This window comes from Mercenaria mercenaria, chromosome 7 (genome assembly GCF_021730395.1).
Source record: "Mercenaria mercenaria strain notata chromosome 7, MADL_Memer_1, whole genome shotgun sequence".
Classification (NCBI taxonomy): domain Eukaryota; kingdom Metazoa; phylum Mollusca; class Bivalvia; order Venerida; family Veneridae; genus Mercenaria; species Mercenaria mercenaria.
In genome coordinates this window covers 39,139,882-39,158,001 of record NC_069367.1, presented here as the reverse complement: position 1 = coordinate 39,158,001, position 18,120 = coordinate 39,139,882, and the positions used below count along the sequence as shown (strand labels likewise).

Here is an 18,120-nt window from a genome sequence, read left to right as displayed (position 1 = left end):
ATATCTACAGGCTGTCTAGCATACCCTGACAAAAAATTAGGGCTAATTTTAGGGCAATTTGTACAAAAAAAATAGGGCTAAAATTAGGAATTTGGTACAATTTTAAGGAAATTTTAGGGCTAAATTTAGGAATTTTCAAATTAAAATATGGACTTTAAAGACCATGTAATGTGCTAACCTTTATGTGATTGACATAAAAGTAACTCACAAATAGTGCTTTATTTACAGAAAAGACGTCTACCACTGGTAAACTGCTCTGAACTGTGCTAAACTGCTTTTTTCTGAATTAAAAGAACTTTTAAACAACATTTAAAACATTTTCTCTTTTTGATCATTGCAAAAAAGTTAAAAAATTAGGAATTTTTGTGGAAAAATAGGGCCTTTTTAGGAATTTCCTTTGATTTTTTTAAAAAAATAGGAATTTTAGCCAAATTGAAAAAAAATAGGAAAAAGTAGGAATTTTAGGGACGCTAGACAGCTATCCATGTACTAAATTTCATGCAAACAATATCTTGTACTTATAAAGCTATTACAGGATCCCGGCACTTTGTGTGACAGACTGACAAACAAAAACTGGCTGTCAGAGGCAGGGAGAATTTCTCATAAATAGAGCATATAACTTGAATCAGCAAACTGGTAACTAATATTATTTCACAACACATTTTTTTGTTGATCACGTAAGTACCAAACCAATTTTATCAATAAGTAGGTGTACATTTTGCTCTTAAGGACATAAACAAGAGCTGTCACCCACAGCACCTTGACCTTTGACCTGGTGACCCCAAAGTCAGTAGGGGTGGTGTACTCAATAAGTACTATCAGCATGTGAAGTTTGAAGGTCCTGGGTGCAGTGGTTCGCGAGTAAAGTGCCTTCATGCAAAAAGTTAACGTTGGCCCCTGTGACCTTGACCTTTAACCTGGTGACCCCAAAGTCAGTAGGGGTGGTGTACTCAATAAGTACTATCAGCAGGTGAAGTTTGAAGGTCCTGGGTGCAGTGGTTTGCGAGAAGTGCCTTCATAAAAAAAGTTAACATTGGCCAGTGTGACCTTTGACCTGGTGACCCCAAAGTCAGTAGGAGTGGTGTACTCAATAAGTACTATCAGCATGTGAAGTTTGAAGGTCCTGGGTGCAGTGGTTCGCGAGTAAAGTGCCTTCATGCAAAAAGTTAACGTTGGCCCCTGTGACCTTGACCTTTGACCTGGTGACCCCAAAGTCATTTGCGGTGGTGTACTCAATAAGTACTATCAGCACGTGAAGTTTGAAGGTCCTGGGTGCAGTGGTTGATAGTAAAGTGCCTTCATGCAAAAAGTTAACGTTGGCCCCTGTGACCTTGACCTTTGACCTGGTGACCCCAAAGTCAGTAGGAGTAGTGCACTCAATAAGTACTATCAGCATGTGAAGTTTGAAGGTCCTGGGTGCAGTGGTTCGCGAGTAAAGTGCCTTCATGCAAAAAGTTAACGTTGCCCCCTGTGACCTTGACCTTTGACCTGGTGACCCCAAAGTCAGTAGGGGTGGTGTACTCAATAAGTACTATCAGCATGTGAAGTTTGAAGGTCCTGGGTGCAGTGGTTTGCGAGTAAAGTGCCTTCATGCAAAAAGTTAACGTTGTGACTAACGAACGAACTAATGGACGGACAGTTGAAAACTAATATGCCTCCCTTCTGGGGCATAAAAACCTTTACCCTATCCTTACTTTTCCTATGTCTCCTAAAATGCCTCTAGTACTGTGGAAAATATATACATGACCTTTCAAAAGGAAAAGAGAAGCCAAAATTATAAGGCATATTGCATAACGAGTAGAGAGGAGTTGTAAAGTCTATATTCAGCTAAAATCAATGTCTCCTCATTAGTCTGGTTCATATTTCTCAACAAAAATAGTTGGATACTTTTTAAACGTCAGGGTAACATTAAACAAAACAAGATCAGGGACCATATTCATCATTGTTTTAATCCTGAACTAAATTATATTCAATTTTGCTGTAGCATATTAACTGTACCGATCCATTTATTTCTGAATTTTGTAGTTGCCAATTGCACATTCATGCAAAGTTTCATCAAAGTTTGTGAAAATCTGACAACATCAGATTACCCTTGCCTGTAACCTTGACCTTGAAGTTTCAGGTCCGTCTCTTGCAGACAGACTACAGATTAACAAACAATGCAATTACTATAGACCTCCCTTCAAGAGCAAACAAGAGCACCACAATGCATAATTCAGAAAATTAGTGCCAGAGTTATGGACCTTGTGTCATATGATGTGGGTGAAGATGTGGAACAACTATTTCAAATATGAATCAAATCAATTTTGTAATAACTGAGATAGTGAAAGTGCAACAAAACTTTAACCAGATATAATCAGTAAAATTCTAAGTAAAAAGGGGGGATAATAAATGAAATATTGATGCGAAAGTTATGGCCCTTATGCCAAATGATATGGGTGAGGATGAGGAATAACTATTTTAAGTTTGAAGCAAATCCATCAAGTAATAACAGAGATAAGGAGAAAAAAGAGAGAGTGCATCAAAACTTTAACCAAAGCGTGAATGCGGAAAGACGGCGACGCCGGGGCGAGTAAGACAGCTCTCCATATACTTCGTATAGTCGAGCTAACAAATATCAACATGACAGATTAGCCTATATCTGAACTTGTTACTGTCACTGGTACAAACATACAAAGTCAGTCAACTAGATGAGCTGAAAATCTATAATGAAGAAACAAAATCCTTTATTCTATCTTAAGCAAGCTGAAAATCTACAAAGGAAATTTAAGTCCTATTTGATCATGTTCTTTAATATGTTATTCTTCAAGTTTAATACTGAAGTGAACGAAACATGCTCCATCACATCCTCATAAAACACATCAGAAACTTTTTCAACAATCTAAAACAAACAAAAAAATCAATATTTATATGGCAATCTATACCTACCATGAAAATATATGGAAAAGAAATCTTTAAACCTATGCTTAAAAGTAAACAAACCCCAAGACCTAAACTTACCTTTGATTCAGACAGTTCAAGGTCGTATGTTACCAAGTCAACATATTTCTTAAAACTGACACTTCTTTTCCGTCTGTGCTTGGTGCGGTAGGTCCACCAAGAGAACATAACTTTCACACATACAAGAATTCTAAGTCGTAAAACCATTGCTTCTAAAGTGAAAATAATCCACTGCTAATGGAGCTATTCACAAAATATTTCTCCAATTTTAACACAAATCGGGTCATGGTAATGCATGACTATATTCATTTGCGTTCATTATTCATAATCAGAAAATAACTTCTTTCAGCAGAAAAGGTCACAACCACAACAACAAAGTCCCATAATTCATCCATTATTGAACTAACGGGTTTCCCAGAGAATAAGAGCTACAATCAGCCGCAATTTCTTTGTAGTCTGTATTGAGAAATCACAAATCAGTGCTGACATAATCACCTTCATAAAACGCTCACTAGTCCACTACAGAGAATGCTTGAAAACTTCTAACCAATTTGCCGCAGATCTCATGGTCTAAATTATTCCAACATTCTCAGTTAACCAAGGTCTTAAAATGAAGAAAACACCCTTTCACTTGGGGGTAAAAAAAAAAGACATTCCATGTTTCAAATCTCCTCTATAAAGACAAAGACGAAATGTGAATTCTAAAACCAGAAATCAGCAGCAATTTTGCCCAAGGTCTGATGTTGAAATTTAACTCTTTTTGTTGCTTGGAAAATGTGACACTTCTTGCTTCAGATTCCCATTATAAGGACATGAAAGTCAGTAAATTACGTTTTACTGTAAAATGATCTTGGGCTTCTGTGCAGAATTAGCTCCTATGGGGCAAGTCAATTTTTAAGCTTCGGATCACTCAATTTCAGCTGCTTAACACTTTTAGTTTTATTAACGAAGCAAATGTCTTTTGTGATAAAAGTAAATATGTGAAATTTGTGTTTCTGTAGCACATCTTCAGAACTGTATCTTCATATTTTGTCAATGAAATTCAAATTGCAAAGACTTTCCTAAAGATTTTAAAAGGGGCCTACATGGCCAAGTCTACAGATTTTAAACGGGGCCTCAGAGGCCAAGTAGTTATAGTAGCCTACTCTGAATCACTTGCCCCTCACCAATGCAGGTTCAAAACCTCCCTTTGGATATAGAAGTCTTCATTAGTCATCCATTTAACTAACAGAAGGCTGATGGTTCTACCCAGGTGCCCACCCTTGGTGGGATAATGCCCAAAGGGGCACCTAGGGTCTTCCTCAACCATCAACACTGGAAAACTTGCAATGATGACCTAAATTGTGTGTTTCTATACCAAACCATTACAAAACAAGAGCACCCCAATGCGGAGCAATATATGCCCGAGGGTATGACCTTTGACCCCTAAGTGTGACCTTGACCTTGAAGCGAGCCATCCAAAACATGTATTCTGCACGTCATCTCGATGTGGGGAACATTTGTGCCAAGTTTCTTTAAAATCCTCCGAGCACTTCAAGTTACAGAGCGGACACGAAACAAAGTCATATGACTTTTGAACCCCCTAAGTGTGACCTTGACCTTGAAGTGAGCCATCCAAAACATGCGCTCTGAACGTCGTCTCGATGTGGTGAACATTTGTATCAAGTTTCTTCAAAATCCTTCAAGGGGTTCAAGAGTTACAGAGCTGACCTTTGTCCCCTTAGTGTGACCTTGGACTTGAAGAGAGTCATCAGAAACATGCGCTCTGCACATCAACTCAATGTGGTGAACATCTGTGCCAAGTTTCTTTAAAATCCTTCAAGCAGTTACAGAGCGGACATGAAACAAAGTCATATGACCTTTGACCCCTAAGTATGACCTTGACCTTGAAGCGCGCCATCCAAAACATGCACTCTGCATGTTGTCTCAATGTGATGAACATTTGTGTCAAATTTCTTCAAAAATCTTCAAGGGTTTCAAGAGTTCAGAGCGGACACGAAATTGCTATCGGACAACAGACACTGGCGTCATAACATAATACGTTCCTTCAGGCGTGATTAGGAAACCCAAGACCTATTTCAGATTATGCCACCAAACAAAGTGCATAAGCATCCTGTACAGTTAAAGAAATAAATACAACATTATAGATTTAGTGTTTCAGACCAGATTCAGCATCAAAATACATCCTCAAACAAAATAAAACAAGGAAACGCTACAATCTGAAATTAATCTATACACAATTGTTACAAGCAGATCAACTTAGATCTTTAGATGTCAATTCTTTAGCCATCCATTGTTTCTGTTTAAATTCGGACAAATCCCATTTGTTACATTATCCTACACCATTGAACATAACTTCCCCTCTAGATATTGTCAATTTCTCTAAAAAATCCATTTCCAGCACAAAAAAACTTGTCAATCCAGTATATTCCCCAATTGACATGTCTCCCATTAATTGTCTATATCGTTCCATTTATATTCACTTAAATTCTTCGATTCCGACTCGTCACAGGATCAGAGCCATTAATCTGGAAACCTAAATTGCTGATTGTGTTTTCAGACGTTCATAAATCCTCGCAAAAGTATACTGAAAATAGCGCCTACACCTGAATACCCAATGATTAACAGAATCAAAATAGATGGCAGTTGCACAGGTCTCGAAAATAAATAGACGTTTAACAACGTTTTGTAAAGTAAATCAATACCATTTCCATTAACTCTACACTGATCATTCATTTTCATATTTTCTAATCAAAATAATGAAGAAATTAGGTGAGATACAGACTTTTTATGACAAAAGAAATTTTTCCTTTCTTTCTTAGTCTTAATGCCAATCATTATTAAGTAACAGCACTCTTAACAGTCTGGATGTCATTGACAGTTAAAAATTTTGGATTACATTCTCATTTTTAGAAATTTATTTTTCTCCTTAAAAGGCAGTCAGAACCAGCTTATATGTTCTTAGCAATGCTTTCCTGTATTTAATCACATTTTGGGGTGGCAAGGCTCAAACAATTCTTAAAATTCTGTTAAAACAAGTGCGCCGCCAAGCGGGGCAATATATGCCCAAAGGGTTACATCAGAGGATGGGAGTAAAATTTAAAGAACTTGACTGTTGAAGCCCAAAGGACAGGAACAACAAAAAGAAGAAATTATATATAAAAAAAATTCTAAGTCCACCAAAAAAATCTTACCAGGTAAAGTTATGTCAAAATACATCCAAAAATTGGATGTACCATCCATGTTGTACCACAGAAAAGTGGTCTCAGTTTTTCCCTACTGCCAATAACTAGAGCTATCACTAAAGGTGATGAATGTACCCCCCGCATGCACTGACACAGTACATTGCAATTTGACGCACACAAGATTGCATAATTATGTGGACTGTATGTATATAGACTGTATGTATACAGTATAGTAACAAAAAACAAAGTCCCATAACTATGCAGAATATTTATCTAAAAGAAAGTAACATGCACCATGCACAACTAGGGTTGGTAGACTGATCACTTGTGTGATGTTTCATTAAATTGTTTGCAAGGGTTTGGTAGATTAGGCACGCACAAGATTGCATATGCAGACTGTAGGTACATAGTATGTTAACAAGAAACAAAGTCCCATAACTCTGCAATTTTTGTCGCTGAAAGAACCTAACTTGCCCCATGCACAACTACTGTTGTTACTGATCACTTGTGTGAAGTTTCATTAAATTGTGTGAAGGGCATGAGGAGAGATGGTGCGCACAAGATTGTGTCTATGTATATAGTATAGTAACAAAAAAACAAAGTCCCATAACTCTGCAATTTTTTTTTCTGAAAGAACCTTACATGCCCCATGCACAACTACTGTTGATACTGATCACTTGTGTGAAGTTTCATTAAATTGTGTCAAGGGGATGAGGAGAGATGGTGCGTACAAGATTGTGTCTATGTATATAGTATAGTAACAAAAAAACAAAGTCCCATAACTCTGCAATTTTTTTTTCTAAAAGAACCTAACATGCCCCATGCACAACTACTGTTGGTACTGATCACTTGTGTGAAGTCTCATTAAATTGTGTCAAGGGGATGAGGAGAGATGGTGTGCACAAGATTGTGTCTATGTATATAGTATAGTAACAAAAAAACAAAGTCCCATAACTCTGCAATTTTTTTTTCTAAAAGAACCTAACATGCCCCATGCACAACTACTGTTGGTACTGATCACTTGTGTGAAGTTTCATTAAATTCTGTCAAGGGGATAAGGAGAGATGGTGCGCACAAGATTGCGTCTACGGACAGACAGACAGACAGACAACCTGAAACCAGTATACCCCCCCACCCTTACAACTTTGTTGACGGGGGGTACAATAAAAAAGTTTCAAAATAAGCTATTTATAGTAACAAAAAAGGGAAGTAATTCAAAATAAAATTATTGTAAGAGAACAAAAAGGGATCTGCCAAATAAAAGCAAGAGAACTGTAATGCATAGCAATATACACAAAGCAAAGTCATATATGACCTTTGACCCCTAAGTGTGACCTTGACCTTGAAGCGAGTCATCCAAAACATGCCCTCTGCACGTTGCCTCAGTGTGGTGAACATTTGTGCCAAGTTTCTTTGAAATCCTTCAAGCAGTTCAAGAGTTACAGAGCGGACACAGCAAAGTCATGTATGACCTTTCACTCCTAAGTGTGACCATGACCTTGAAGCTAGTCATCCGGAACAAGCGCTCTGCATGTCGTCTCAGTGTGGTGAACATTTGTGCCAAGTTTCTTTGACAATCTGACTAAAGTACATATCCTATAACGCTACGCATAGGATCTGAGAACGACCTATTCATTGCCTCGTTCTGACGACACTTTCGCTAACCAATCAGAGCCTAACTTACAACATCTCGCAAATCTACCTGTAGCCTTGACTTTTGATATTTACAATTTTTATATCATCATGTATCAGATAGCCGGTTAGCTCAGTTGGTAGGCCACTTGCTTTGTAAGCGAGGGGTCCCGGGTTCGAGCCCTGGAATGATTGCACATTTTTCTTACTCTTTGACATTCGAACAAGTCGTTTGATTGGATAAAATAAAAATAGCAATACTGGAAATCCAAAATATACAGAAGACGAATGTGAATGGGTCGTTTTCAGATCTTCGTTTAGAAGATCAAGTACTTAAGTCAGATTGGTTTCTTTGAAATCCTTCAAGCAGTACAAGAGTTACAGAGCGGACACGAAACACACTCATATGACCTTTGACACCTAAGTGTGACCTTGACCTTGAAATGAGACATCCAAAACATGCGCTCTGCACGACGTCTCAGTGTGGTGAACATTTGTGCCAAGTTTCTTTGAAATCCTTCAAGCAGTTCAAGAGTTACAGAGCGGACATGTAACACACTCATATGATCTTTGACCCCTAAGTGTGACCTTGACCTTGAAATGAGGCATCCAAAACATGCGCTCTGCACGTCGTCACAGTGTGGTGAACATTTGTGTCAAGTTCTTTGAAATCCTTCAAGTGGTTCAAGAGTTACAGAGCGGACACGAAATTGCTAACGGAGGACGGACGGACGCACGGACGGATGCATGGACAGACAGACGGACACCGGGACCATAACATAATACGTCCCTTCAGGCGTATAAAAAGTCATCCTAAAGGATCAGATTCCTACAGTTTTCACAAGTTCTGCTGCAATTTGTTCTTGTCCTGCAATTCACTTTATCCACATAGTCCTATCTTAAAATCCAGTGAAGCGTTACTCAAGTATCCAGCACCTAGCTATTGCAATCGTACTGAGGTACCAAATGGAACGGTTCGATTTTGACCGTTTAAATATCAGACTTCTGCATGTCTCCATTTTCATTGGATTTAGTATAACTTTTTTTTGTTAAAAATCTAAGTAACACTTGTCCTGGACAAGTACCACAGCAAGTTTCACTCACCCAGACCTGATTTCTACAAGTATTTATGAGCGGACAAGTGTAACTGTCAAGCCCTGAAAGACTACTACTGTGACATCGGTATTAATGAAATACCCAGTTTTTGTAATATTTATGATGATTAAAAAAAATAAACATGAAAAGCCGTGACTTTAAATACAAAATGGGTAATGATCCCCGCTACCATAACCTAAGATTTCCCTCGGAAATGTCTCTTCTCTCAGCTTTAACGAAAAAATGGTGAAACTGCAATATTAATATAATTCATAAATGTCTAATATTGCTTTCCTTTCCGCAGAATCTGATGAAGCCTTTTTATGATGTCATTTTGTGGAAACAGTCCATCAAATTAATTCTGAAAGTGCATGCAGTAAATGAAAGCATTTTACATCAAACTATCTGCAATTCAAGGGAAATCTGCATGTTCAAAGAAATTTGTACGAAAATTACAAGAAATTGAAACATCTGTAAGATTTCTGATCCAACAAAGAGACAAGATAACAAGCTCAAGAATAAATTCAATGGAAACTTCAAATTTCTCTTACTGTCTGACTTTCTTTTTGAAGTGTATACTTGCAAAATCAAATTTTACTGGCAACTTAATAAAAGCTAACCAGAGAGAAGACCATTATACTGATGCTACACTTTGGTGAAAAGTCATCAACTGGTTCATAAAATGAAGTCATTCATTAATTTTTTTCAATTTTTTTTTTGCTTTGGCAGCCCCAAAATGGGGCCAAGTGAAACAATCTGAACAAATCTGAGAAAAGCCCATACACTGAATCTATACTCAAGTTTCATGAAGATCCATCAACTGGTTCATAAGAAGAGGTTGATTATTTTTAGCTCAGATGGCCCTTTTCAAAGCACTAAGTAGCATAATTGATCAAGCAGTTCATGAGAAGTTAAGTCAAAGTGGTTTTTTTTTAAATTCTTTTTTCAGCTCTAGTTGACACTTAAAGGAGCCAAGCAGAACATATCATATGTCTAAATTTGAGGAAAGACTTTAAAAGGATGCTACAGACCAAGTTTGATGAATATCCATCAATTGCTTCAAGAAAAGAAGTTATTTACAGTTTTATTTTCTATTTTTAACTCTGGCAGCCCCAGAGACGGATCAAGTGGAAACATTTGAATTTACCTTGTGGAGGACTACACAAAGACACTACAGACTGTGTCTGGTGAACATCTACCAACTGTTTTGTGAGAAAAGCTGTTTTTTAAAGGTCTGTCTATTTTTAGCTCTGGTAGCCTCTAAAAAGGCCCAAACATAACCATATGAATAATCCTGAGAGGACTATACAAGGATACTTATTATACCTAGTCAGGTAAAGACCAATACACTGGTTGATTATAAACAAGAGGACCATGATGGTCCTGAATCGCTCACCTATCCCCACATGACCCAGTGTTGAACTGAGTATGACGTCATTATTTCTATTATTTGACACAGTGACCTAGTTTTTGAGCACATGTGACCTAGATATCATCAAGATAAAAAATTCTGACCAATTTTCATGAAGATCCATTGAAAAATATGGCCTCTAGAGAGGTCACAAGGTTTTTCTATTATTTGACCTAATGGCCTAGTTTTTGAAGGCACGTGACCCACTTTTAAACTTGACCTAGATATCATCAAGGTGAACATTCTCACCAATTTTCATGAAGATCTCGTGAAAAATATGGCCTCTAGAGAGGTCACAAGGTTTTCCTATTTTTCGACCTACTGACCTAGTTTTTGACCGCACATGACCCAGTTACAAACCTGATCTAGATATCATCAAGCTGAACATTCTCACAAATTTTCATGAAGATCCATTGAGAAATATGGCCTCTAGAGAGGTCACAAGGTTTTTTCTATTTTTAGACCTACTGACCTAGTTTTTAACCCCACGTGACCCAGTTTCGAACTTGACTTAGATATCATCAAGGTGAACATTCTGACCAATAATCATGAAGATCTCATGAAAAATATGGCCTCTAGAGAGGTCACAAGGTTTTTCTATTTTTAGATCTACTGACCTAGTTTTTAACCCCACGTGACCCAGTTTCGAACTTGACCTAGATATCTTCAAGGTAAACACTCTGACCAATTTTCATGAAGATCCATTGAAAAATATTGCCTCTAGAGAGGTCACAAGGTTTTCCTATTTTTAGACCTACTGACCTAGTTTTTGACCGCACGTGACCCAGTTTCGAACTTGACCTAGATATCATCAAGGTGAACATTCTGACCAATTTTCATGAAGATCCATTGAGAAATATGGCCTCTAGAGAGGTCACAAGGTTTTTCTATTTTTAGATCTACTGACCTAGTTTTTGACCCCACATGAACCAGTTTCGAACTTGACCTAGATATCATCAAGGTGAACATTCTGACCAATTTTCATGAAGATCTCATGAAAAATATGGCCTCTAGAGAGGTCACAAGGTTTTTCTATTTTTAGATCTACTGACCTAGTTTTTAACCCCACGTGACCCAGTTTCAAACTTGACCTAGATATCATCAAGGTGAACATTCTGACCAATTTTCATGAAGATCCATTGAGAAATATGGCCTCTAGAGAGGTCACAAGGTTTTTCTATTTTTAGACCTAATGACCTAGTTTTTGACCCTACGTGACCCAGTTTCGAACTTGACCTAGATATCATCAAGGTAAACATCCTGACCAATATTCATAAGATATCATGATAAATTTGGCCTCTAGAGAGGTCACAAGGTTTTTCTATTTTTAGACCTACTGACCTAGTTTTTGAACCCACGTGACCCAGTTTCGAACTTGACCTAGATATCATCAAGGTGAACATTCTGACCAATTTTCATGAAGATCCATTGAGAAATATGGCCTCTAGAGAGGTCACAAGGTTTTTCTATTTTTAGACCTAATGACCTAGTTTTTGACCCTACGTGACCCAGTTTCGAACTTGACCTAGATATCATCAAGGTAAACATTCTGACCAATATTCATAAAGATATCATGAAAAATATGGCCTCTAGAGAGGTCACAAGGTTTTTCTATTTTTAGACCTACTGACCTAGTTTTTGAACCCACGTGACCCAGTTTCGAACTTGACCTAGATATCATCAAGGTGAACATTCTGACCAATTTTCATGAAGATCTTATGAAATATATGGCCTCTAGAGAGGTCACAAGGTTTTTCTATTTTTAGACCTACTGACCTAGTTTTTGCTGGCACATGACCCAGTTTCGAACTTGACCTAGATATCATCAAGATGAACATTCTGACCAACTTTCATAAAGATCCCATGAAAAATGTGACCTCTAGAGTGGTCACAAGCAAAAGTTTACGGACGCACGGACGCACGTACGCACGGACGGACGACGGACACCGCGCGATCACAAAAGCTCACCTTGTCACTTTGTGACAGGTGAGCTAAAAATCTGTTTAGAAGATTTTTCGATATTTATAAAAGGGTCCTACAGACAAGTTTTGTAAAGATCTATCAACTGGTTGTTTAACTTTTTTTTCTATTTTTTACTCTTAAATCCCCTATATTGGGCCAGTTTTTATAATATTCTGTAAAGCAGTTTATGAAAAGAAGTACTGTAAAATCATTTAATTTCGTGGGCATGAAACTTCATGGATTTGGTCAAAACGGCAATTTCATGGGGATATGAATTTGTGGATTGACTCAACCATGTCATCCATGAAAATTAATCCCCCACGAATATTAATGATTTAACAGTAGCTAAAATGTTTTTGTTTTTTTTTTCTATTTTTAGCTCTGGTTGGCCTTAAAAGGGGCCAAGAAGAACCATTTAAATGTCGGTATCAGGAATGATGCTACAGACTAAGTTTGGTGAAGATCCATCATGTCGATCATGAGAAAAAGTCATTAGTTTTTTATTTCTATTTTTAACTCTGGTGGCTCATAAAAGGGTCAACTGCAACCATTTGAACCAATTTGAGAGAGCACCCAAGCACCTTATAAAGATGCTAGAGACCAAGTTTGGTGAAGATCCATCAACTGGTTCACAAGTAAGTCATTTAAAGTATTTCTATTTTTAGCACTGCAACTCTTAAAAGCAGCCAAACAGTACCATTTGAACTGATTTAAGAGAGGACTTTACAAAGATCCTACACATCAAGTTTGGTGAAGATCCATCAAGTAGCTCATGGGAAGAGTATCTTGTTTAAAGGTACTCAATCAAATCTGAGCAACATTTTATAACATTTTTTAACTTTTTCAGTATATTCTGCTCTAGATATATTAAGGAACAAAAGGACTTACTTCAAAGAGCTAGAAATATATGTTTATTATTTTTCATGAAATTTTGTAATTACTCCCCTTAAATACGAAAGTATCAAAAAAGTGGAGAACTGCTTTTGCTAAATAAATTCAAGAAAGCTTCAGCAATGATTTCTCTTTCCATTCTTCACAATATTCTTTTCAATATCACTTTCAATCAGATTTCCAAACAGGCATACTTCAATGAATATTTCAATCTTGACATTCCACAATATCAGAAAATCTACAGAACTGACTTGAAGGTCTTGTTTGTTTATAAGAGAAACATGACTTCTGGCATTATTCAACTTAATTTGAATATACTCGAAATATAGTTGTGTGCTGCACATTTGCATTTGACACGCATGCTTTTGTCTTAAATACACCATACACGCAAAATAGATATGAGCCGTGCCATGGGAAAACCAACATAGTGGGTATGCGACCAGCATGGATCCAGACCAGCCTGCGCATCCGCGCAGTCTGGTCAGGATCCATGCTGTTCGCTAATAGTTTCTCCAATTCCAATAGGCTTTAAAAGCGACCAGCATGGAGCCTGACCAGACTGCGCGGATGCGCAGGCTGGTCTGGATCCATGCTGGTCGCATACCCACTATGTTGGTTTTCTCATGGCACGGCTCAATTATTTTGTCCCAGCTTTAAATTCAATATGTACCATAAATAAATAGATATTAAAATAGATAAGGTGCCTCCCTCCATCTCACAGGGAAGAAAACATGGTCTTCAATATGCTAAGCAAGTAAAACAAGAGGGTCATGATGGCCCTAGATCACTCACCTGAACTAGAGGAATTTGGTAGAAGGTCACGGTCCCAAGGACCAGTTATTTCTGAGATCATTTTTAAAGTTTTCCATAGAGTAATACAGAAAAAACTATCCTCTCCTGCTGGTAGCCATGTTTTTAACAAATCAATATAGCCTAATTACAGACCTAACATTACTAAATGAATCAGTGTGGAAGCAATCTGTTTAACACATAATAGCGACACAAACTTTTCACTTGGAATGGCCATAGAGGTACGTATATATATTAAGGCATTCCATTGTGGATGTCTTTTGACTGTTGTATTTGGTGAGTTAACAAATGTGTGTGTGTGTTCGGGTTTAACGTCTTTCTCAACAATTTTTCAGTCATATGAACGACGGTGTCTACTTGTAGCAGTGAGCACAATGCTCAACTTTATAGTGCTGCCTCACTGGAATATCACGCCGTAGACACATGACATGATACCCCACCCAGTCACATTATACTGACACAGGGCTGACCAGTCCTAGTACTATCCTCTAAATGCTGAGCGCCAAGCGAGGAAGCTACTAGTACCATTTTTTACATCTTTGGAATGACGCGGCCAGGGATCGAACCCACGACCTCCCGCACTCGAAGCGGACGCTCTACCACTAGGCTACCGAGGCGGTTTATGAATTAACAAATGACACATATAAAATGAATACAGGATAAAACCATTTGAAAGGATTTACAAAATGACATACATTCATGCAACTTTATGCATCATTATGAGGTCCTAGTGCAAAATGGTTATAACTCACTATAAATCAAGAAAGATATCTAACTGTTTCAAACAAAGCTTTAACCAAGATGTGATCCTGATGATAACACTGCTGCCCAGGTGACTAGAGCAGCTCTAACTATTCTTGAAATAGTCAAGCTAATAGTAAATGCAAAACTTTGTTCATGTAAGCAAAATATGTATAGAGATCTAAATTGATCAGATAAAGTACCTGGCGGCCCTAAGATACAGCCAGCTTGGAGTGAGACAAAATATAACAGTAGTTCATTTATGTAACAGTACAAAGTTTTAAAGCTAGCCAGTGTTCCTGGAAAATGAACAAATATCACATCGTTCTCCACAAGCAGTTAACAACTTGCCCACATTCATCAAACGACTGACAAATACGTTGTTGTCTGTCAAATACCCACATCGAACATAAACAGGATTCGGTGATCAAACACACAACCTTTTGATTCAAGTCTTGTTCCCTACCTATTAAACAAACAGCGCAGGCAAAACTAGGCTAAATGTGTTATCCAAAAAAAAAATTGTATCAGTGAAATTTCACAAGGAAACAACCAAGACAGACAAATATGGCCCATGTCTAAGGAATTATCCATTATCTTGATATCAATTATTAATGCTTGAGATTTTCCCAATGCCTATAATTTACCCACGATTTAGACAGGAAAAATATGGAAAGTAAAGTGGCTTTCACCAGGCTCTTGTCTTGATTTACGATCACAGTCTCTGATACGGAAAACCAATAAGACAGAAATTCCGGAGGACCAATGTTTCTTTGAATGTGCTAATATCCATAGACGGAAGATCAATTTCATACCATATGAACCAAATGGGGATATTCTGTTACTTTACTGAAAAAATCAAAGACAAACAAGAATGATGTCAACATTGTATGACACATGACCCCAAATAATGCTTCACTGAATAATATATAAATTCAAAGCGGAGCTAACTCCAGGAAAAAACAATCAAATATAAGACTCCCAAGAGCATGACTGCATATGTCCACTTGACATTGATGACATATACCAAGTTTCATTTGAGCTAGAAGGAAACTGTTAAAAGAGCCAAGTACAGAAGGTACAGATGTAGTGCAATACTGTATCAAAAATAGGGTCATAACTCAAACTAGAAATGCGTCCATAGGACAAAGATGCCCATGCTGTTTGATGTTAGGACAGGTAAGTATGAATCCTGTGAGTAATAGCACTTCCAAAATAAAACATGCACACCGATATTATGGACTGGGAAAAGAGATATGGCCAGATATATTTATTTCACCTTTCTATCATTAGATATTATAATTATTGTCTTGTTATGATGAAAGTTCTTACTAAGTTATTTCAAAAATCAGTCTATATATATGAGCCTCGCCATGAGAAAACCAACATAGTGGTTTTGCGACCAGCTTGGATCCATACCAGCCTGGGCATCCGCGCAGTCTGGTCAGGATCCATGCTGTTCGCTTTCAAAGCCTATTACAATTAGAGAAACTGTTAGTGAACAGCATGGATCCTGACCAGACAGCGCGGATGCACAGGCTGGTCTGGATTCATGCTGGTCGCAAAGCCACTATGTTGGTTTTCTCATGGCGCGGCTCATACAAGTTATAAGCAAGACAAGAAAAAGGTCATAAAATCTTTGACTTCTAAATGTGTTCTTGACCTTTGACACTAAGGGGTCTATGTCTTGCATTTAACATGTTGTTTTCTGCGCTAAGTTATTTGAATCTGTGCATATTTGGATGTTGTTCGCCTCATGTGGTTATTTCGAAATCTGACACTGCACAAAAAAGTTAGTTATTGGCTGGAGAAGACTACGTGCACACATATTCTGGATATACAAACACACAAGTGTAATAGTATATGCTTCAATTTTTAATTGCTGAGAAAAAATATATAATATTCGAACATAAAAGTCCTGACAATATGAACATGTCAACTTCATATTGATGATATGAACCAAGCTTCATTTGAAGTTTCATCATGAAAACTGTAGCAGGTGTTAAGCATATAAGAAAGTATGACAGATGGACTGACAGTTCATTGTTTGCCTCTAGATTTTTCAACGTTGGTGCATAAATATGGAGGTCTTCTTGTGCGGACTTACCACACTAAATCTCTGATATAGAGGCCCAAGTAATATATTATCTAAATACAGTACATATGTCAAATATCCACCATAAATTTATTACAAACACAAAACCTGATCATTTTATTCAGACAGGACCTCCATACAATTATTTTCCAAGTAATAACTTTGTCAAAATACAGACGTTTTCATCAGCTGTTTCAACTACATTTCATTTGAGAACTGCTAAACAGCTCGGACAATATGCTGGTTATTTTCCCTTATCTGTTGTTTTTTCTCTTTGATGACCTACCTAATCTAACTTTTTCCCTCATGAAACAATTCTGAATATCGGCTGGGCGCTCTGTGCTAACGTCAAACAAGCTGACTACTTTTTCTTTTTCTGATAGCCTGCTTTATATTATATATTTTTTCACAGAAAACTTACTCTGCAGCTTCTCCGCCATGCTGGACCAGCATGTTTGAACAGAATCCCACAAAAACTCACATATGCAAGCCAAAATTCTCCATTTATACAAGCTTCTTTGGACTAATCACAGTGGCAGCAATTTATGACCCTACTTTATTACTATATTTCTATCTCTATAATTGCCAGGTCCTTAAAATTATGTTTATTTGTTAAAATTAAATTTTCAAGAAACCCAGTGTGTCACTCACTAAAATATTAGACCTTTCGGCAACACTTAGTTTTGCTAATATCCTTGCTGTATGTCTTGATGTAAGAAAAACAAGAGAGTAAAATCAAACAAGAGCTGTTTGCAAAACAGATATGCCTCCCTTTATGGTCTGCTGGAGGTAACAGGGCGCAAATTATTAAAGTCTGATGATAGACATCTGAGACTTTCTCAAGTTATTGACAAGAAACCATAGATCTTGATTTTAAAGATCACTGTGACCGAAGTACGATGCCAACACCAATGCCCGTAGCATATAGCTCTCACTATTCTTTGAACAGGTAAGCTAGTAACAATGCTGATTTTTAGATTTGGAAACCTTTTTCTTTATTAGCATCCTTATTTTAAGTATTGTTCAAAACATTCATCAAATGGCAGATACCTTTACAAAAATTATTCCATAAAAGTAAATAAAAACAAGAGCTATCCGTAAGACAGCGCGCTCGACTTTTCTCAGTGCTTGACTCTGAATTAGAGCTTTGTCAGTAAAAAAAAAATCCAAGTTAAAAAGGGACATAACTCTGTCAAAATTCAATCAGAGTTATGGGAATTGTGTCTCCTGGTGTAGACTTTGATAGTAAATAACTATTTTGAGTTTCAAGTCAAAAGCTCTAATAGTAACAAAGATATTTGACTTTATCAAGAAATTTTACCAAAAAAAATCTAAGTTAAAAAGGGACATAACTCTGT

At 37.3% G+C, this 18,120-nt stretch overlaps 1 protein-coding gene across 5 annotated transcripts in view; it reads right to left on the bottom strand.

Annotated features, from left to right (window-relative positions):
- The window catches only part of LOC123554341 (disks large homolog 2-like), a 179,997-nt gene that overhangs the window by 131,812 nt on the left and 30,065 nt on the right, over nt 1–18,120 (bottom strand). The window contains exon 1 of one of the 5 annotated variants that reach the window (XM_053548160.1): nt 3,001–3,162. The exons of the other annotated variants lie outside the window; for them this stretch is intronic. Coding sequence (XP_053404135.1) covers nt 3,001–3,147 — 147 coding nt within the window. The 5' untranslated portion in view covers nt 3,148–3,162. Of the gene's footprint in view, nt 1–3,000; nt 3,163–18,120 lie in introns of those variants that run through there. 5 annotated transcript variants of the gene reach the window in all.